Source organism: Lepisosteus platostomus, chromosome 1 (assembly GCF_059453375.1).
Source record: "Lepisosteus platostomus isolate fLepPlt1 chromosome 1, fLepPlt1.hap1, whole genome shotgun sequence".
Lineage (NCBI taxonomy): Eukaryota > Metazoa > Chordata > Actinopteri > Semionotiformes > Lepisosteidae > Lepisosteus > Lepisosteus platostomus.
Window position 1 is genome coordinate 55,799,048 of NC_142611.1, and position 22,460 is coordinate 55,821,507.

The window sequence follows — 22,460 nt, forward strand, 5'->3', positions numbered from 1 at the left end:
CACATATGCTACAATAAATAGGTTTTGCAGAATGATCAGAATTGCACGTGCAAAAGCTCATCATGCAAAACCTTTGGCCGCAGCTATAGAAAGAAACTCCCTTCACAACTTTTACAGTTGAATTTGTTTTTAAATTAATGATGTTTCTGAAACACTCTATAACAAATAAGCAGCAACAAGTTTTAAATGAGAAGCTGAAGAAAATAAAAGGGTTGTAGATTCAGAAAATATGATGACACTTTTCAGAACTTCAGGAAGTTGAACTACTTTCCCAGGAAGTTGAGAGAATGACTTGCCTTCCTCAGTCACCTGACCTGATTGGCACAAAACAATTTATCAGATGATAATTTAAAAACCAGGAAGATAACATTTCCAAAGTTGTTCCAAATCTGCCATCTGGAGACCAAGAGGGATACTTTGTTCTGTGACTGTACCAGAAGGAGAAAGGAAAGGAAGCAACTAGATGGACTGATGGAACTCAGAACTGTGTGAGTTTTGAGACTCACAAGGGAGATGTGTGTCTTGGAATTGCTAAGTAGTTTAGCTGCCTGGCTATTACTAGAGAGGGACTTTTTGTTTTGTTCATTTGCAATGGTCCCTGACTCATCCTAGGTAAAAAGGGTATCTTTTGTATATGTTGGTAGTTGTGGGATATTGACCAGAAAAGGTACTGCAGACATGAAGCTTTACATCACATCCCAGTTTTTTTAAGTGTGAAGATAAAGTCCTTACTTGAATAACCAGTAGAACTTTGCATATGAAACTTATGTTTCATTTGCAAAATGTTGTCACCACAAATGGGTTTGCGTACCAGAACTGTCACAGTTTTGCCATGCATTGCAGCAGAATATCTCATTGAACTGATCTATCCATACTTCACCAGCCTGGTGGCTGGAGCTGCAACCTTTGCAGATTCACTTGTGGATGGAGATCGTAGATGGGTACTGAGATTCCCCTTCCAAAATCCTCAAGATAAATCATAATAATAATAATTGCTTACACTTATATAGCGCTTTTCTGGACACTCCACTCAAAGCGCTTTACAGGTAATGGGGACTCCCCTCCACCACCATCAATGTGCAGCCCCACCTGGATGATGCCACGTCAGCCACAGTGCGCCAGAACGCTCACCACACATCAGCTATCAGTGGGGAGGAGAGCAGAGTAATGTAGCCAGTTCATGGGGATTATTAGGAGGCCATGATTGGTAAGGGCCAATGGGAAATTTGGCCAGGACGCCGGGGTTACACCCCTACTCTTTTCGAGAAACGCCCTGGGATTTTTAATGACCACAGAGAGTCAGGACCTCGGTTTTACGTCTCATCCGAAGGATAAAGTCTGCTTAAAGCAAACACGCAGGGTGCAGGCACAGTAGAAGAGATTCCATGATGCAACAGAACCTTTAATTGAAGGGTGGAACAGGCAGCTTGATGACATGGTAGACTGAACAAATTATCTTCACAGATACAGGCACCATTAATACAGGCCATGCTATTGATATTAAGAGCCACAGGAGCAGAAAGGTTAGTTCTTGATTTTAAAAGAACTTCACGTGGTTACTTCCTGTGCCCTCTGGTTGATGTTTCACTGTTCATGCTGCCGAATTTCACTAGGCTGACTTTGTCAATGGCTTTGAGGCTTTTGTGTACATTAAGCCGCCCTCCAATGTATGAGTTACAGTCCTCTACAACAGTGCTAATAGCTTCATTTTTCCACAGTACATACAGAAAAATGAACTAATAAATGCAAAAGCATGTATATTTGATAGTAAGATTTCATAATATATCAAAATAAAGCATACCAGGTGTTTCATTTAATTTATCTACTGATACAACTGGATTTTGTGAAGCCGTTTTAGGGATCATCTGTGCTAGGATGAAACTTGATGAAACTTGATGAAATTGTATCTGGTCCTCTCATAATCTTCTCTGTTCAAGACTAAAGCAGTTCAGTTTCTTCAGCCTGTCAGTGTAGGACAGTCCTTCAGGCCCCAGAATGTACTCTTCTCTGGACTGATTCCAGAGTGGCAATGTCTTTTATAACATGGTGACCAAAATTGAACACAATATTCTAATTGTGCACTTACTACTGCATTGCATAATATTAACATTCTTTGATTTAAATCCTACTTTTTTTATAAACCAGCATTGTTTTGCCTTTTTCACTGCTTCTATACATTGTTTAGAAGACGTAAACAATATGTCAACATAAACAACTGTGCATGTCCCTTTTACAAGAAGTCTCTTCATGCTCAGTGTTTCCCATTTTGTATAGTTTGTTTTCAGTAGCTGGATGTAAATTGGATCTCATTTGCTGCTTCCCATCTGCAAGCTTAACTAGTTTATAACTATTTCAGAATGTAGATCATTGTCAGACATTTAGAAGAGCAATGGATCTAGTGTAGTTCCAAGCTGTACTACACTAATTACCACCATAATTTGAGTATTCACCCCTTATCCGTACTCTTGTTATCTATTTTCAATACACTCATTTTTTGCTGAATACTTTCAGCCTACAATTTTGGTTCATGAATAACTTTTACCAAAAGCTTACTAAGAATCTAAATACACAATATCATATGTCATATGTGTATCAAGACCTTTATAAATCTTGAGCGCTCCTAGCGCCTGAAACATTTCTCCCTCTTCTACGCTGATACTATCCAGTACTGATGTTTTTGTTTTTCTGCTGCAAGAGGCATGTTATTGACCTCATCCTTTGTAAATAACTGAGGGAAATACCCTCATTTAGTACATAAGCCATTTCCCTTTCATTGTCTAGAAACTTCCCATTTATGTCCAGGATGTTTAATTTCATTCTTAATGGTTCTTTGGCTATTGCAGTACAAAAATAACTTTATTATTATTTATTCTTTTCAATTTCCCTTTTGGGCTTTTTAATATAATTTTTCCACCCATGTTTGCAATTCATTGTACTCCTTTTCTTTAATTTAGATCTTCGCTGTAAAAACTGTTGCCATCCATTTTCCACTGATTTAATCTCTATCCTATCCCACTTCACTTTGTGTGTTTCATTTCTTTAAAGTCTACTTTCTGGAAATAATTAAAATCATTTGCTTTTGACTCAACATGTACAAAATATACTTAAACATATTATGATCACAGTTCCCTAATGGGTCTCTCACTTCTGCCTCATTCAGTCTTGATTGTTAGAAAAGACTAGATCTACACAAGCATTTTCTCTCACGGGTGCTCTGACAGACTCTGACTGGGTAAGAAAACTGACATTAATCGTGTTTACCATTTCAGTTCCTGCTACAGACAAAGTTGAAGTCTCCCATAAAAATTACTTCTTCTATCGCACATGTATTTTTAAATTTCATTTTACAGTGTCGAATTATAACAAACATCTGTCAATGGTGGTCTATAGCATAGTCTTAACACTATACCTCTGGAATGCTTTCTAATTAGTCTGACCTACATACTGTAGATTGAAATTCCATCATTCAGACAATGCCAGTTACCTGTGGTGAACTTGCCGGGATCCCAAGTAAATGGCATGGTTTGAATGACAGGACTTAAATTCATCCATCCATCTATTTTCTAACTGACTCCTCCAATTCAGGGTCATGGGGGAGCCGGAATACATCTCAGGAAGCAATATGCACAAGGCAGGATACATCTTAGATGGGATGCCAGTCCATCGCAGGGGACACACAGACACAAACATAAATACACACACTCATACCTTGGGCAAGGAAACAAATACAAACACAGATCATACAAACTCCACAATAGTACCATAGTACCACAGGTCCAGAATTGAGCCAAGGCATCCTAGTTCTGTGAGGCAGCAATGCAAACCATTGTGCCACCCAGAACATCAATCCAATTATTTGAATTCATCCTTGTGCATAATAGATCCTCAGGTAATCACCTAGTGTTGGACATATTGGACTTGAACAGCTATTGTTTTTCATTTTCACAAATTAATAAAATGTCTTGTTAAAGTTGGCTAAAAGTTATGTATACATAGTACAGTATCAAATGAAACATTTTAAAGGAATTTATTTCCCAGCTTATGAATTCAGAAAAAGTACAGATTTATGTTCCAGTAAACGTCTTAGCAATTTAAAATGCATAAAGGATAGTTTATCAAGAAAGACTGACAGACTACATGTAAGTTTAGTAGAATAAATACAGTACCTGTATTGCTTTTGGTTAGTAAAGCCCAAGAGCATAATCAGAAATGCTTTTGGGTATTAGACAATGGTAAATATATATTATATTGTAATTCTTTGGCATTATTCAAGGAGAATAAAACATAATAATCCTATATAGCTTTTTGGACAGTTCTAAATTAACTGAACATGCTAAACTAACACATAACTATAAATGCCATGTCCATAAGAACAATATTCAGAAACACAGAACTCTTCTGAGAGCAATCTTTCCTCCTGTCAAAGCTGGCCACTGTCCCTGGTCCCAGTCAAAGAGGTGATCTGAACTGGGACCTCAGGATGTGAGAATGGACATCACTGCTGGTTCTGCCACTTCCGGGGCTGTGACTCTGCTGGCAGGTCCTCGGGGAGCGGGGGAGCTCTGGAGTCTCCAGGTTTCGGGAGGCTGTTTGTGGTGGTCACGATGCTACGTCTGACTAGGGCTCCGACCTCCAAGCTGGACCCACAGACTAAATTCATGGAAACAAGGTCTGTGGGTAGGTCTGTACTCCACTGGCCTGCTGAGTGGTACAATAAGGTGCTTGAGGTTGAATATCTGTCTTTATCATAGCCAAACTCATTAGAAAACTTGGTAATAGAATGAGTCCTCCCAGGTGAAGTGCTGCAGGACCATCCTGCTTCCACAGATTCGATCCTTTCACGCTTGACTTTCTCAATTTCTTTGGTGATTTTTTGAATGATGAAATCCTTGGTCCCCATCCTTTGTACTGATTCAATCAGAGAGTCAAGACCGTTTGGGTTGTCGGCCAAATAATCCAGCATCTTTCCAGTCTTTTTGCTGTTCACGACTCTACAGTTAATGTCCTCCGTGTCCTCTTTGGTCAGAATCTTCCTGGAGCGCAGAAAATCAAAGTGTCTGTCAGCTATGATTTTGGCACACAAATACGGTCTCAGACGTTCAAGGGCCTCCTTTTTCACCTCTGCCATTTCGTCCTCTGTTAGTTGTGGGATGTCCATTGTAAGATTATACAGATGGTCCTCTGTTAATGTTCATGTGTAGGAAAGAACTGCCGTGAGCGCCAACTGTCAATTTTCAGACCTTCCTAGGGTGAGAGATATGATTACCTGCATATAAGTTCCGCACTTATTTCAAGAAATGCATCTAATGACATCTACAGCAGTTTCCGCTTTTAAGCAATACCAGAAAGAGAGAAATGAAAATGACAGTAGTTCTTCTTTTTCTCAAACCATGTAAAACACAAACAATCAAGATGAAAAGTACAATATATACTGAAATTCTAATCTTCATATAGAGGTAGAAAGCCAAATATCTAAAAGCAAAACATTTGTTGCAAATTTAGCAAAGTTACAACCTTTTCCAATTAGAAATGGAAAAGAATACACTGGTGTGTGAGCTCCCTAATTTCTCCACTGAAGCTACATACTGTAATAGGTTTATTCCATGCTGAAAAGAGAAAAAAGAAGGAAGAAAGAAGGAACACCTAGCTAGTGTTAATATTTCTACTTCCTAGATCTTCAAACCAAAGGATGTTTATTTACTTGTGCTGGGTGTGAGGTACACCTGGTTTACCTTAACTAAATTCTGAGTACATGATTAAGAGTGTCAAAAGTGTTGGATAAAAGACAGAGGTCAGGAGAGATCAAAGAGGAGAAAGTAAAAAGAACAAGAGAAAAGACAGGAAGACACAGAACATGAAGTGGGCGCAAGGCAAGAGGTCCCTTTCTAGATTATACACAAAGACCACCTCAGTGTTAAGTATTTGAACCTTGCTAAGAGAGCTTGATTGTGGTTATTTTAGGGAACTTAGATTTACTTAGTGAAGACATGTTTAAAAAACCAGTCTCTCCTGCTTAGAGGGTGTAGTTTTAGAACACAGAAATAGGTTACCATTCATTTGGAGGGATCCGGGTCTATACTGTATAGAGAGAGAGATTTACCGTAACTGCAGGTTGTATTCTATTTTGTTTTGAAGTCAGCTTTATCTTATTCTGGCTTTTGAAAGTGTTATGACTTTGAATACTTGGGTTAGGACACTGGATTTTTTCTGGGTGTTTAGGATATTGGGTCTATAGAAAGGTCTATAAACTTGTATAGGAACACAATAAGACAATGAGAATAGTATAGTGATGCTTGGAAGCTCCTAGAGATGATCTGATATGAAGGCAGCTGTTCCAAGAGTCCAATGAGAAAATATCGAAAGCTGGGATCTGGAACATCAGGACACTCATGGAGAGGCCAGACAACGACTTTCCAGAGTGCTGTGCTACATTTCTTGGCCCAAGAACTCCACAGATATGACATTGATAAAGCCAACCAGATAGGAGGTAAGGAAACAAGAAGCTGACTGCTTTAGTTTAGTAAAATTTTGGATTGGAATCATAAACTATGTTGTCGGAATCAATGAACACCTTTCAACTCTTCATCACAAATTAGCTGGGAAACCGATGAGGTTACATGACTTTTGCATGTGCCGCTTGTAAGGGAAGTTATTGGGGTGAAAATGAATGGAGCTTTTTAGTTTACTGTTCCCCTTTTAAAAGATAAAAAGGTCAATTTCTCTTTTCTAGGATTGAATGAGAGGACAGAGGCCCAAGACAGAATGATCGCTACAGACCATTGAAAATTAATACTACACAGAAAACGTTAAAACAATAACATTTAGTGCCTGTTATTAGTGGGGATATAATAGTACTCTGCTTCCCTACAGAGCAGAAAAGGTGTTCATGAAGTCTCCCCCAGGATCTGCAGTCAGAGCCCTCTGGTTGTTGTCTTGTCTTCCTGCTTCTTATCCTTCAAGGCACAGGTGGGTTTATAAACCCTAAATGATGTTCAACAAGTCGACCAATCTAACCCTGGCAGTTATGCCATGATGTCCTGGACAGATGTACTTTTCATCACATTGAGTGACATTTACATATTAGGAGTTGACCGTTCAAGCAATCTGATTGGAACAGGAAATGCAAAAAAAAAAACAGAAATAGAAAAAACAATCTAATAATCTCATGAACAAAGCTACCTGAAAATGTATTTTAAAAAATCAGTAATTTCATTAAAAGTAAATATCTGAAGTGAATTCTAAGAAATCAAAAATAGTTAAAATAAGAAAACCGAGTAGATATACTGTATATATAATGAAAATAAACGGAAAGATATTATAAGTATTTTTCTTAGTAAATTCAATGTTAATAATACAGTACATATAAGCAGAAACCTTACACCCTAATGAAACCAAGAAAGCTTTCTATGCCATGCTTAATAAAATTCTATGAGGAATCAAAAAATAGGGCACACTTACTGTAGTTCTGCTTGGAGACTTCAATCTGAGAACTGGAAAAGAAGCCACTCTGGAATGGAACCATTGGCAAGAAAAGAAATGGAAATGTCAACTCCAACAGACTACTTCTTTTTTTGCAAATGCAGCATCCATGGTCTATACTTGACTATATCATTGCCTGTGCCAGGAATCACAAAGATGTACAGAGCAGAAGGGCAGTCTGCTGCTGCAACTGCTGGACTGTCTGTCTTTGATATGTCTAATAAACAGACTCACAGTGTTTGCAGAAAACACAAATGTCCATGGAAAATCAGCGTAAAAGTACTTTCAGGACCCAGCCAATGTACAGTAAAACATTTTCAAGTATACATAAAAGCTCTCAAGCCTTAACCAAGACCAGATGTGAAAACAGAGAGATCTCGCTACTGTTAACCTCATATGGTCCTCATAAGCTCTGGTCCAAAACTACAACCTCTCCTTCAGTTGTTGAAATGAGGTTTATAATGTAAGTTTGGGAGGGAAGACAATCAGCTCCAGTTGTCAGTAACTCATCATCAATCCTGACATTTCCTCACCTAAAACATTATAAATATTACACGTAACTCTCTTCTTTCACCTCGCATATGTCTTCTGTCCCCCCCCCCCCCCATCTCCACCTCTGCAATCAGCCTTTTGTCACTCCTCACTCCACATGGGGGTCCTAGCTTCCTTGTCCTAAGGACAGGAGGTGAGCCCTCAGCTAAGCAGGTTAAGCCAAAATTATGGTGATTAAAACTCTCAACACGCTAATTTCTTGGGTGCAGTAGTGCTACCATTTTGAGTTCACGATAAATGTCTAAAAAACACAGAGCACTTCATTCTTCCACTTCACCTTGGAAGTGTCTTTTGCAGAACCATGATATCGATGAAAAAATCGAGCATCAGCTCAAATTTACAAATGCAGCTTTTGGCCACCCGAGGAGCTGCTTCTGCTAATGACTACATCATCTGTATTCCCCCTTTTATTTAGGAATTGATTTTATTCTGAAAAAGAAAGGACTAAACATTATCTTGATTTTGAAAACCATGATGTTGTTTTTTTTTTCTTTCACACAACCATAGTCTAAGGAGTTTAGTCTTAGACAAATTGTGGAAAAAATGTTCTCATAATGTTTGTTTCTTTTCCTGATAGATAACAGGGAAACTACAGCATCTGTCCTGGGGATAGTTTAGCATGTTTTTGAAAAACAATTACATACACTGAGGAAATGATACTGATGCACTGTTTCCACTTACAATGATCCAAATTTCCATCTGACTAATAGCAGTCACATAAATATCTGAGTATCTGAAGCAATGTTGTGATTTAACCATGGCATTGAAAGTTACATATGGGTTTCAATTTGAAAATAGTGTTGTTATCTTCATCTGTGTTTTTTCAAGATGTTTTAAGACTTATAGTTTATTAATATGTAAGAATATTTATTTTAATTCGGAATGCTATTCAAGAAGCTCAAAGTACGCTACAACAGCACACAACATACTGTCGAATAGAAAAATGCTAACTAAAAATGTGTAATAAATCGACATAGTGAACCCAAGAAAGTATAACTATGAAACTGGAAATATAAGTATTTAATACATATCTTGTTACATTTTAGTTGGCTATGAAAATGGAGAATAACAGAAATATCAAGAAGGATTATCAAGAACTTAAATAAACGTGTCTCGTCCAGAGTGCACCCTACCTTGTACCGGTTGCTTGCTAGATAATGCTCTGGCTCCCCCAGTGACTGTCAATTAATACATTTTGATATATTTTAAATTTTATATCTGGGAATTCTGTAAAAAGATATCAAGGTCATAGTCAATAAAAGCACACGTGAACTCCTCTATTTCAATCTTTTTTTTTTACCTTACTTGTGCTTTGTCCTATTTGATAACATTCCTGTAAAGGAAAAACTACAGAAACAACAATACAAATGAGGACACAGAAACAAAAATCAAATGAAATTTATTTAAATAAAAAAGGAACTCAACACATGCAGAAAATTACAGGATTTACAAATATGAATATGAAAAAAACAACTTTTTTTAAATAAAACTTATAAAAAGAATAGTGAAACCTTGGCTTTAAATTTAAAAAGAAAAAAAGAACAGTTGAGCAGTAAGGAAATTAAAATGAATTTTTTTTCATGTTTTGTTTCTGTTATCACGGGTACTGAATTATAGAAACATGCCACTGTGCAGCTACCATACTGTAGAGATTAAGTCAATACTTAAATCAGTGAAAGTTCTCTGTTTTATCCATGTTACCAAGGTAACTGCGGCCATGTACTGTAAATCCATTCACATTCTTAAATCAAACGTAACAATGGTTTATACAGTACACTGACGTACAGTAAATAGTCAAGTACTGGTGTCTTTGAATTATACCATTGAAACCTTTGTAATTTCTACATAATTGTAACTATAAATGTGATTTTAGATATTTTAAGATAGCTTTTTCTCACAAATTATGAATACATTTGCAATTCCTTTTTGGTAACTAGGGTGGCATGAGAGTAGAAAAAACAGGTACTCATTGCTTTCAATAGCTAATTAACACAAACATACTTTCACAAAGGCTATATATAAATAAGAGTAACAACACTTATGGCTTTTAAGTATGGCTTTTCTTTAAAGAAATTAACACATTCACCCGAACAAATATTAAAACATGAGGCATTCCTGACTTGCATACAGTATTGCTTACAACGTTTTTACTGTAGTGCCTGATAGTCCTGTTAATATACAATCTGTTGGTCTTTTATTCTTCTTACCATTTGTACACAACAGTTACCTGTCTATAAAGATTCTGCTGTGTATTTTTAATATCAGAATCCCTTATTATAAGCAACTTCTATGATGTAGGTGAGAGTGCTATTGCTTTAAGAAGCACTTAAAATGATGTGTGAGACTGCTACCAGCTCAGCTGCTTGTTATATACTGTTGTACTGCTTGAGCAACTGAAATATTACATTCAGTCTGGTAAAATACCATAACCACTGAACCAGACAATAAATCCTATATACTTTATAAAGTTCAAGGGACATAAAAACACAAAAACATGTGCTTCATTAGCAGTATATAAAAATTCCGTGTTCTTTACTTAAAAGGTCCTATGTTGCAACAGAACACATTAATAATCTTCAGTTGTTTTCATATAATCAAAAACCTTTTGCCTTCTGTTTGTCAGTATCAATAGGTTTAGCCTGGAAATGTTCCCCAGCTTCAGTATTTGGTCCTGAGGATTGTCCTTGATTGTTCTGAGCTGGTTTAACCTGAGTGACAACAGCAGTGTTTAACCTCACCCCATTTCAGAGACCTTCCATATTAAAACAAGCAGTCTGCACGTGCAAGCATGACTGTCACAATGCACACAACAGAACAGATCTATACATGTATATCTGGTGGTATAACCTTAAGCATCACGCAGTACGAAAAAGCATCATGCAGATGCCAGATATTCTCTTACTCTTTGTAATGTGGGAGTACAGTATATCAGCTCTTACCTATGAAAGAAAAAACTTTATCTGAGCTACATATGACAACAAGGCTGCAGTAACAGCAAGACGAACAATCAATCCATGAGCCAAATGACTTGGTTTGTTTGATGTCATCCACTTTTGTACTTCAACTCAGAAAAGGACTAAAATCCATAAAAGAGATCACAGAGCCCATGAACACAACATACAAACAAACACGGTACTAATTTCAAATGAAAAAAACACAAAAGCTTAATACTGCTGGTAAAACATCATCTGTTCACAAATAATGAGGGTTCTGTCTGAAGTGCATCAAACTGAAGTGCTTAGAGCTCTTTATTGATCAATGACACAACAAATGCAAATTAAATCTTTTCATACAGTACTGAATATGTTCTAGCTGTGTGCTAACTTCAGAGATCCCTTAAAAAGTGCTGCCCAAGGTCCTGTTTGAGTGGAAAAATAACCTGCTCCGGTTATGCACTGTGGTATGGTGCATACCAAAAGAGTAAATATGGTAAAAAAGTGCTATCATTGGTATCATGCAAATTATAACTATTTAAAATACATTGGCTGCAGGCTCATTGCCTGTATCAAAACACATAAAGCACACAAAAACTTTCCTTCACTGAATTTTTCCTGAAATGGGAAAGTTAATACTTGGCTTAAATAAAACTCTTACTTTCAAAATACACTCACATCATTTTTCATCACGTTTAAACATAAAAATACCTTTAAGAGGAGAGACACAACAGTGTTTATGTCCACATGCCCTGGACACACCGTTCTACGCATCAGCAGTGAATTGGTTTCTGGCTGTTGGATCAGTCCCTACATGTCAATTTTAAGCTAATTTGTTTATGAGTCAACCTTTCCATAGGTGCCTTCTGGAGGTCTGTAGCACTTTGGAAAAGCCATCAACTGCAGCATGTTGAACGCATATTTTCTGCACTTGATGTTCTTCTGCACGTTCTCAATCCGGCATCCTTCTCTGGTAAACGAGGGAGAAAATAAGGTCAAATCATAATCGAAAATAAAAAGAAGAAAATCAAAGGAAACAATTTCACTTGTATACACAATAATAAATGCTGCCAGCAGGTAGTTAAAAGCCTCAGGCAAACCAAACTGGAAAATATATTTTCAGCAGGTACAGTCCATTGACATAAAAAGACAATCCAAACATGTGACTAAGAAGGATTCCCGTACAGATTGTCATCTGAATAAATGAGTTAATGGAACAAAACAGAAATGGCTCCGCATCATGTTGTGTACTATCATTATTATTATTATTATTATCGAGTCATTAGTGTGTCAGAAACATTATTATAGAAACCTCAAACACACCATAAAACCTTTACAAATTAATCCTATCTGGAACCGTTTTCATAAACATCACTAATCTATGTTATGGGTACTTAGAGTACTGTATAAACACAGAATGGGCTTCATAGCTGAAGGCTTTCCTATCTGATACTGAGCGCATGCATTTGATTTCCCATAAAAGACATGATTTGTTTCAAATTTTAAAAACCTATTTATACACCAGCTTTAAAGGAACAGTATGAGTAAAAAACATTTACATCATATATATATACACACACACATTATACAGACAAATAGATGCACATATATTGTACAAACTACTAAAGAGGGTTTTCCCTATTTGATCAAACTATTTGGATACAACAGTCAAAAGACACTTAAACCATCCATCAATAGAATATGATTAGCATATTAAAAAGTAATAAGATCACAAGTTGCAAAGAAGTGGATATTTACTTAATGATTGCTAGAGAAAAAATGCCAAAAGGTTACAAATGAAACCAAATATACTATTCAAGGCAATGCCTACTACCATCAAACTCAAAGACATTTTCTTTTGCATTGTTACAGATTTTAGGTACTATATATTTTAAAACGCAGTATAAATTATTTGGCCTTATTCTTGTAGACTAGAACATGTTGGATCTTTCTAACCTCTAACATTTACTGATTCTGAATAGAAATACAGCATTCACAACTAATGGACAGAATCAAAATTACAGGAAGTGTGAACACCAATACAGATCAAAGTAATTGGTAGGAAGTGTAACATACTGTCAAAATGAAAACAATGCAAAGTTAGTATTACATTTGACCTCCTTGAGTACTAAAACCATCCTGGCAGTACTGACACAGTGACACACAGACTTAATCAGCCTCCTGACAGACTGCTGTGGGATGCTGTGCCAGTCCTGTATAGCTGCAGTCAGCTGGTAAAAGCTAAGGTTGTTGCTTTTTTTTATTAGTGGCAAGTTATTCTCATGGATTTTGAATTATACTCAGATCAGGAGGAAAGAGCTCGCCTTGACACTGTTTTCTTATTATTAAGACTATTATAATCCCAATGTCCCACTTTTTGGCTTGAACAATTAAACAGCAAAACACTCACTGCAACATCTCCATGCATACAAAATGTCATTTGTCAGTGAATAAAACACTTCACCGCTCTTCTCTGCCACCACCTTGGATTTTCTTTTGCCCACAGAAGATGGTCATCTCTCAGACGTAGGTATAACCTCTGAATGGCCACCGAGCACACAAATTATTTTCAGCTGATACTGAGCTACAGTGGATTGATGCTTGCATTATCTCTATTTCTTCCTTGAATTCCTTGGCAGTAGCCACTGCAGTCAGAAAACAATGATGCAGATGAGTCAGATATCATGGTTTGGAGACCCTCTGCCTTCCAGGATGTCACATGATTGATTTATTTGTTTCCCTGGACAAGCCTCCTGATGGTTAGAGCAGAACATCTCGGGCCCTGGGCACCTGCTCTCATTGACAGATTACTGGCAATCTTCAACAGAAGCATTTTTATTCTTGGTTATATCTTTCAGTCTTGTTGTATTTAAAAGTAGTCTTTTTGAGTGTCTATTTCTACTAATTTTGCTAAATCAACCCATTCTAACTCAATTCTATCTCAGCTCAAATGATTAACAAGAAGCAAATTCTGTTTTTATGAAATAGTATTATTAACAGCATTAGTTGTGGTCAGCTTTTATTATCTCAAGGAACAATATGGATCAAATAAAAAACCCATCTGCTTATTATTTTAAAATGTAAAGAACAATATGCATGTGGTTAATAAACTGATGCAAACCTTAGACTGTGTTTTCATATCTGTGGCATCGATCACCTGTGTTTTCATAGAGCACCAGAACAATAACAGCATAAACAGCAGGGGAGGTGCAGTGGCTCTGTGGCTAAGGACCTGCGCCTGTGGCTGGAAGGTTGCCAGTTCATATTCTGTGGCTGGCAGAGGAATCCTACTCCGTTGGGCCCCTGAGCAAAGCCCTTAACCCCAACTGCTCCAGGGGTGCCATATAAATGGCTGACCCTGCGCTCTGAACCCCAGTTTCTCTCCCTGTCTGTGTGTCTCATGGAGAGCAAGTTGGGGTATTCAAAAAGACAAATTCCTAATACAAAAAATAGTATATGGCCAATAAAGTGATCTTATCTTATCTAAAACAGAATGTCACTGACCTCTGGCTATGCTATGCACTTACAAAATGTAAAATTTCAACATCTGAAGTCTTACTCTTTCAATATTTATGAACACTACCCATGATATATAATTTATTATTATGTATTATAAATCTACAGCATAGTTTAATCCCAAATATACAATGTTACATAGCTTTACATACAGATGCAGCCATTCAAAGTGCGCGGTACAGACACGTACCGCAGGTAATTGGCTGCGGTATCGCGTATCATGACGCAAGATGACGCGGTACGTGATTGGTTGACCGACAGGGGCACTCGTGGTCCGTTGGTCTGTCGTAGAAAGACTTACTGTAAACGTCTTTACTGTGCCCGTTGTAGATATTGAATTTTACCACTGAAGGGAAATCTTAGTAGCTGAGCATAAAAAGAATAGGAGCATACTGTAACGCGTGTGAAGGCCATAAACGATATTAATTTTGGAACATAAACATACAGTATATAGCTGGTCTTGGTACTTTAAAGAAAAAAATACACACCAGTATTCCATTTCTCCCTAAACATTTTAAGCTTCAAAGTCTTTAACTAACGTGATACCGGAGTCAACAAGCATACTTTTAGAATTTGATTAAAAGGGAATATAATATGGAATCGCGTATCTAAAGAATTTAATAACGGTATGATTATATTTGTGTACTGCGACAGGGCTGTGTAAGGCTGTTTCGCCTCCCTGTTCATGCGAGTTCCCCTGTAGCCTACTGGTCTAGGTGTGTGACTAACAACGCACAGGCTAATAAAAAAAAGTCATTTTTGATAACAATGAATAGTCACCTTCTTCCCTTCTGACAGCGGTTCCTGCTTCTATTGTGTGTGTGTGTGCAACAGAGTAAATTTTTATAGAGAAATGGAGGCTGGACAGTATGCGTTACAATATAAACATTTATATTGATTTAAATCGTGTTCTGATTTAAATCGCAAACGCGTGTTTAATTATGTGTTTTTTAATCATAATCAGGCTAATGCATTTCTACATTTTCTGTATGAACCAGCTTCATACAGAAAGACAGCTTGTGTTTAAATTGAGGTAATTTATGCTTCTAAAGTCATGGTCAGCATTTATTATTGTACTGTGCTGTAAACTTTTTCTGTGCCTAGTCACATTATTTTATAGCGTTTTTATTGCGTTATTAAATCCGTTGGCGCTGTGTTAGTTTCCTGACTCCCATGTCACATGGTCTGTGATTGAATCCCATGGAACTATGACTTTATTTTTTAACAAACATTTCTTTGAAAAAATGAAACGTTTCCCTTGGTCAGAGATTAAATAAAACCTCACTCGCACCAAACAAATTTATATTTCTAAATATCACAACATGATCGAATTTAAGTCTTTTTAATAACAATGAATAGTCACCTATGCGTTACAAAATATACAGTACATTTATATTGATTTGAATAGCGTTTTGATTTAAATCGTAAACGCGTGTTTAAATATATGTTTAAAGGCGATATACTGTATAAAAGCGCTGATTCCTATGGAGTGTGTTCCGCCGGGGATTCAAAAAAATTATTTTAAATAGGCTGATAAAGCTTAGACTACTGTAACTGTATTCTAGCCTGTATTTCAACAGAACATTGGACAATGCAACGTAAATTGCAAAAATGCACTTGGAATCTGTCCAAGCCCTCCTACAAAAATTATTTAAACTGCGACACTGATCATTCATCTCTAAATAAACTTTATTTTATATAGCGTTTTAAGTGAATAGGTAATTAGATTGCTCATAAACCTAATTATTAAATTCTTTAGATACGCGATTCCATATTATATTCCCTATTAATCAAATTCTAAAAGTATGCTTGTTGACTCCGGTATCACGTTAGTTAAAGACTTCGAAGCTTAAAATGTTTAGGGAGAAATGGAATACTGGTGTGTATTTTTTTCTTTAAAGTACCAAGACCAGCTATATACTGTATGTTTATGTTCCAAAATTAATATCGTTTATGGCCTTCACACGAGTTGCAGTATGCTCCTATTCTTTTTATGCTCAGCTACTAAGATTTCCCTTCAGTGGTAAAATTAGATATGAATATTCAATACTTAAACGGGCACAGTTAAGACATTAAATATACATATACATACTGTATACAGTACAGTTTGCATACGGTAATATGTTTATGTTCCTAAATCAATCTCTTTTATGAGCATGTGAAAGGCATGGTGAATCACTGTACTTTGCATGATTGGAAACAAATGCGTGATTGCGAAATGCTGTTGTGTTACTTTTACAAAGACGGTCAATGAAAAAAAGAATGTTGACCAGGGCAATACTTTGAGTTTACACTTACAGCTTGTCCAAGGTCATTCATTATTAATACTATTAGTAATATCTTCGTTAAAGACTGATGGCCACAGCTCAAACATGAGAGGTTGAGCTTTATTAGCTCCACCTTGCGGAAATTCCGGATACTATTATTTTGCTTGTCGTATTATAGGAGAATTTATGGTAACTAGCGGTATTTACCAGTAGCTTGCGGTAGACTGCGTACAGCGTACCGGAAAATAATGCGGTATCGCCCGCGCATTTTGAATGGCTGCATCTGTATAGCGATAATATAAAAGGAAAAAAGTAATAAGAAATAATAATCACAATCCTTTCATGTAAGAAGTAGTAAGTTTCATCAAATTATTGTAATTTTTGTTTGTTTGTTTTTTTTTGGGGGGGGGGGGGGTCATTTAAGTTATACATTGTAAGTTAACAACAATATATAAAACAGTGCTAACAGAAGGAGCAGCTGCCTCCCTGTTGCTCTGAGAGCCAAGAGGATTCTGGTTGCCTGAATCCCAAAGCTAATCCAGAGGCACTCTGCCAGTTGTTTTTGATAATTATTCTGGATGGAATGCTCTGATATAGCGAACAACATTCATCACAAAACCTATGACTGTATTGTTAACATTTTGAAAAAAATTAACTGAATAAAATCAAAGCTGAAACTGTAAAAGACATTTAGCTGTTAACAAAAGATGAATGCATCTTTTTAAATTAAGTTTCATTTAATGAACACAAGTAACAGCTTTTAAAAGAAAACTCTGCTGTCGTGTTTAAATATCTTGACTAAATTAGCAGGATAACTGAATTACAGGAAAGAGTAAGGAATTTCAAGAGAGATAGAAGGGCTGTGTATTTTAACCCTTGAAATAAGCACAATTAACCTTGTCACAACTGAGTCAGCAACAAATGTCAGATTTTTGTGGCACAAACTTGTGGGTGCTTTGGTACTGTAAGTCACACAGGCTCACTGATGTGCAGAACGCTGAGGACATCTTGACTGCCTCAAGTCCACAAAACCCTGGCATCGCTCCATCATGTTTGCTAAGACTTGGAAAATCCTTTTCACAGCTGGTTAATCACACAGCCCAAACTAGGCAGGTGGCTTCTTTGGATATGTCACTCAGGATCCCCAGATTGATAATGTCAGCAAAAATTCCTCTTATTCTTTAGGATTTTGAGCAGTGTGATTAGACAGCTGTAAGCAGGGTTTTCTCAATTACAGCACAGGCTTGGCAGATAAAAAGAAGCCAATAGAAAGCAACAGAGGAATGTCACGATGTTCTCTTTGTATTCTAAATCTGCAGATTTAAAAACCAAATTATAACATATGTACAGTAAGAAAATTACACAGTAAACTCTAATCAGGATATAATCAGCAGTTTATTGATACTTTGCAAGCAGAAAAACAAGACTTAGAATAAGCCACACGACCAGCAAGTGGGAGCTGACAAGCAGTAGGGCGACAGGGTAGAAGTGGCGGGAGGTCGGCTTGTTATCAGCTACAGAGCCTGCCTCAGGATCATCCCACTGACTCACATCTCCCTGGGTGTGCCGACTGTTAAACGAGTCAAGAACAGACAGAAGACCGGTGGGTTAGTAACACGGGTCCAGGGTCATTCACACTGTGACAGAAGCAACAGAGTGGTGTGGCAGGCAGGCAGATAGATGGACACATGGCTTGAAAAGCATGTTTAGCACAAGATGAGCCTACTTTACATACAGTATACAGAATTAGTCATGTGAATGCAAACCAGGGATGAGTGGTGGCATGCATTTTGTGAAAAGACACTGTTGCATCTATGTTATTGCCCACCTAGTTTGGACAAACAGGACAAATATTAGCAATAATTTCTAAAACTATTCAACAGTTACCCTATGACACAATATGAACTCAGACTCATGCTCCAATCCTGTAATCCATATACCAATAAAACTACCTGTATCCTAATAAAAATGGATCATATTGAAAACTTAATTTCCCTTCCTACAATGCAGCTGTCCAAAAGTGAATGGGAATCAATCCCCCAAACCACCAAACTAGGAGAGAACGTTTCTAGTCTCAGGATTCAATTATAGTGGAGTAATCAGAACAGGGATGTCTCACACAGCTCACGTTCAAGCTCTGTAGGAAGAGGAGGGTGATAAATGATACTGGTCTTTATTTCTGCTCTATTTGGTTTACCACTGAGGAATTAATAAATGTTAAACTACTCTTCTTCAACCTTTCTTGCTTCTCGGCAAAGAATTAAACTGTTCACCTTTGTGCGTCTTTAAGCATCACAAGGGTATGTGCTGTGTCAGCATGATTTAGAATAACATGAGAACAATGCCTTATGAAATGTTTACCACATACTGTATCCTCTTTTCTGAAGGTGTGCTCTAAAACTTAACATATATACCGTAGAATGGTTTGTCTGTTAACCCAGCTCAAGAACATTGTGTGTTAACATTTGTAAAGGATATTGCATTATGTGATGTATATGCCAAACTTTGTTAGCTATACTGTATAAAAGGACTAACTTTATACCGTTCAGAGAGACTGGACGGTGCAGGCTCCTCTCCTGTATGCGTAGAAAATTAATGACTCTTCTTTCACAGACAGCAGGACAGCAGCTCATTTATATGACAACTCCCCCTATCTATTGTCTCTCTATTTATGTTCTCATTCCTACATATACAAGACCTCGATAGGCTCAAGACCTCCATAGGAAAAGCCAGTCAATGATGAATGTTTATTCTATACCATGGCAGTTCTAATAATGTTTAATTTTAGTTCTGCAGGCTGCTTCCTGGGTTTTACTGCTGACGGCTGTTTACATTTCTATTTTCTTCTATTTTCAAAACAACATTAAATCAATGGAATTCAGTGACATGTGAACAATGAATTGCCTTTCTGAAGTACTTGTTATTAATTACAGATTTGAAAGAAAGTATATGTTCCTTAAAAGGTAATTTTCTTCAATAATTCTTAATACAGGACATAAGTGATACAATTAAGAAGCTTCTTGGACTCTTTGAAGAATGGGACAAGTGCGGAACAGATATTATTCTATGGAATGACAGGACAAATGTATAATCAAATGTCTTCTCTTTGGTCTTTAATACATTGTTTCAAAACATTAAAAAACTTTATGTACTGTATATTATATATAATATAATCTATGTAATGTGCTCTGTGAGATATTTTGAGACTCTTTAGCTTACAAGAGTTGACAATAATACTGACAAAAAATTGACAATATAAATACATAAAATTATTAACTCAAGTATTTATATACAGTAGGAAAACAATAATTTTTGAATAAGCACTTACAGTAGTCATTATTAAGGGAAAATCTTCCCATGGTTCCATCACTCAGTTAATGTGCTGTTATTATTATTAATTTATTTTGTTGATGGTGTTATCCAAAGCATCTTCAATTTGTATGCGTTTATTAAGCAGGGTTTTTACTGCAGAAATCTAAGTGAAGTACCTGGAGCAACATGGTGAAGCAATTTCCAACTGGGATTTCAATATGCAATCTTCCAGCCTCACAGTTGCAAGACCAGAGCCCTAACCACTACCCCTTGCTGTTACGGGATTTACTATAAATACTATAAATAATAGAAATCGAATTTGCAGGTACTAAACAGAGTCATGGCTGATATTTCTTCTGGAATATTTTGGACTGTCATCACAGCACCTGGCCATCTGAACAGCTATGCATGTGTATAGGCCGTATAAACCAGGGGTAATTCTGACTGGCTTCTTATGATTGATCTGTTCTTCGTCTGACGGTTTTTCACATTTTGTGTTGTTTGATTCATACATTTCCTCTTCACAATGATTAACGACAGAGGGTCATAATCTGAAGCAATCATGAAAATTCTAGCAATCTCTGGGGATAAAATTAAACTCATCAAACAACTCACTTTCAGACTTTTCCTTAGTTCTCATGTTTTCCTAAGTTGTTTTCCTACATACTCTTTCCCAGATTTCTAGGCCACATTAACACTATTTCCTGAAGGATTATTTTGTCAGCAGAGGATGCTTTTGCATTCTTTTGTTTTTAGCTCAGCCTAGCATTGAAAAAAGGAAAACTTCATTAGGCACAGGACATAGCCTGAGGAGATATCACCACAAAAATACAGCTCACTCAAACCTACATTTCACATTAAAGACTACACAGTACCCCATGATAAAAGCACAGAGAAGAAAAAACACGATGAAATGGGCTTTTCCTTAATAATCTGAAAGCAGTTTTATACGTTAAACTGGGGATTATTAATAAATACAGGTCCATTGTTTATTAATGCTGTTTCTTGCAATAAAAATAAAAAATGTATAACCATATGAAGATAGTAGGGCAGTGTGCTAAAAAAACTAGTTCGTACAGTTTACAAATATTATACACTATGACAGTGGAAGTGAAAGATTTTCAAATTACACTAAAATTCACATCTTGGTATATTTCATTTTGTAAATATCTGTAAAATTATAGACTTCATGGTATGGACCAAATAATTTGTTTCATCCACTCGGTAACCATCATTAGCTAGCCCACCTTTCTAGATAAAAAAAAACATTTGAAACTATATATAATTATAAGACTTAGATGATTAAGTGAATATACAAAAGTCTCTTAGGTTTAAGATCTATATTTTTAAAGGAACCTAAAACCTGTTAATAATATTCAGCTAATACCGAACTGAAAATGATACCCTACTCAGTGCTATATTGTATTTTGGCTCTTTCAGGCATTTCCTTGGTTCACATATTTTCCAAAGTTGTCCTACTATCTTTCTCAGATTGGCCCAGTGATGTTTATAGCTTGAGTTACTAATAGTAATTGTGGTCAATTGCGAAAAAACACAAACACTTACCACTAAGCCTAATTTTAAGCTAATTTTAAGAAAGGGCAGATGAATCCAGACATTCTGTCATAGCATATCTGCATCTATTAACCACAAACCTTAGCCTTTTCTTAAATAATTGCATAATTATAATGGAAAATTACTGAACAACAACGTGACTGATTATGCAAAATGTGCCTGTGGTCATAAGTGGAGTGTACTTAATATACAAAAAACAATTTTAGATTGACTAACAGAAAAATATTATAAATTATGCACATACTGTAATTATTAGCTTAAGAAATGTCATTTTCAAAACTGATATTATAAATCATGCTTCCAAATACCCCTGCATACTAAAAATTATGAAATGGCAGCAAAAGGAGATTGGGTCAGGGTCACGATTGAGACAAATTCAGGATAAGGAAACTTCTGCAAGTTGTACACAGAGGGCAAGGTTTAGGCAAACCGGTTGCATGATGTTTGGTCTCTAAGTTGCAAAGGTTTGTGCTCTGACCATTTTTTTATCATCCTTTAAAAATACATTAGAAAGGTGATAAATGAGAAGAGGACATTTGGCCCATCTAAGCTGCTTATTGATTCGTGGGTTTCAAAAGCAGGACAATTCCAACCTAGTTAAGTCCATCTGTTTGACTCTTAAAGCAAACTCTGTCCTACATCCAGTCTAAAGTAGCGCTGGCTAGATGTGGCCACTGCTCCCCATGCCCCCCCCTCCTAGAGGAGCAGAGGGACAAGCAAGGAGCTGAACAGTTTTAAAAGCTACTGTAGATGTACCTTGCAGTTTCTAGGTGCATCTTCCCCATCTGGTTTCTCCCTTTTAGTTCTAGTACTGGGAATGTGGCCT

General features: G+C 36.7%; 1 protein-coding gene and 1 pseudogene across 2 annotated transcripts in view; both read right to left on the reverse strand.

Moving 5' to 3' along the window:
* Positions 1–4,011: 4,011 nt before the first annotated feature.
* LOC148678254 (B-cell lymphoma/leukemia 10 pseudogene) lies at positions 4,012–9,279 on the reverse strand (annotated as a pseudogene). The gene is made up of 2 exons (XR_015937220.1): positions 7,459–9,279; positions 4,012–5,244 (listed from the first exon to the last, which is right to left on the reverse strand). The product of XR_015937220.1 is annotated as a B-cell lymphoma/leukemia 10 pseudogene (transcript).
* A 134-nt stretch (positions 9,280–9,413) lies between these two features.
* The window catches only part of inpp4b (inositol polyphosphate-4-phosphatase type II B), a 408,611-nt gene continuing 395,564 nt past the window's right edge, over positions 9,414–22,460 (reverse strand). Inside the window, exon 27 of the mRNA XM_088633072.1 lies at positions 9,414–11,934. Within this exon, the coding sequence (XP_088489198.1) occupies positions 11,802–11,934 (133 nt within the window). The 3' untranslated portion in view covers positions 9,414–11,801. The remainder of the gene's footprint in view (positions 11,935–22,460) is intronic.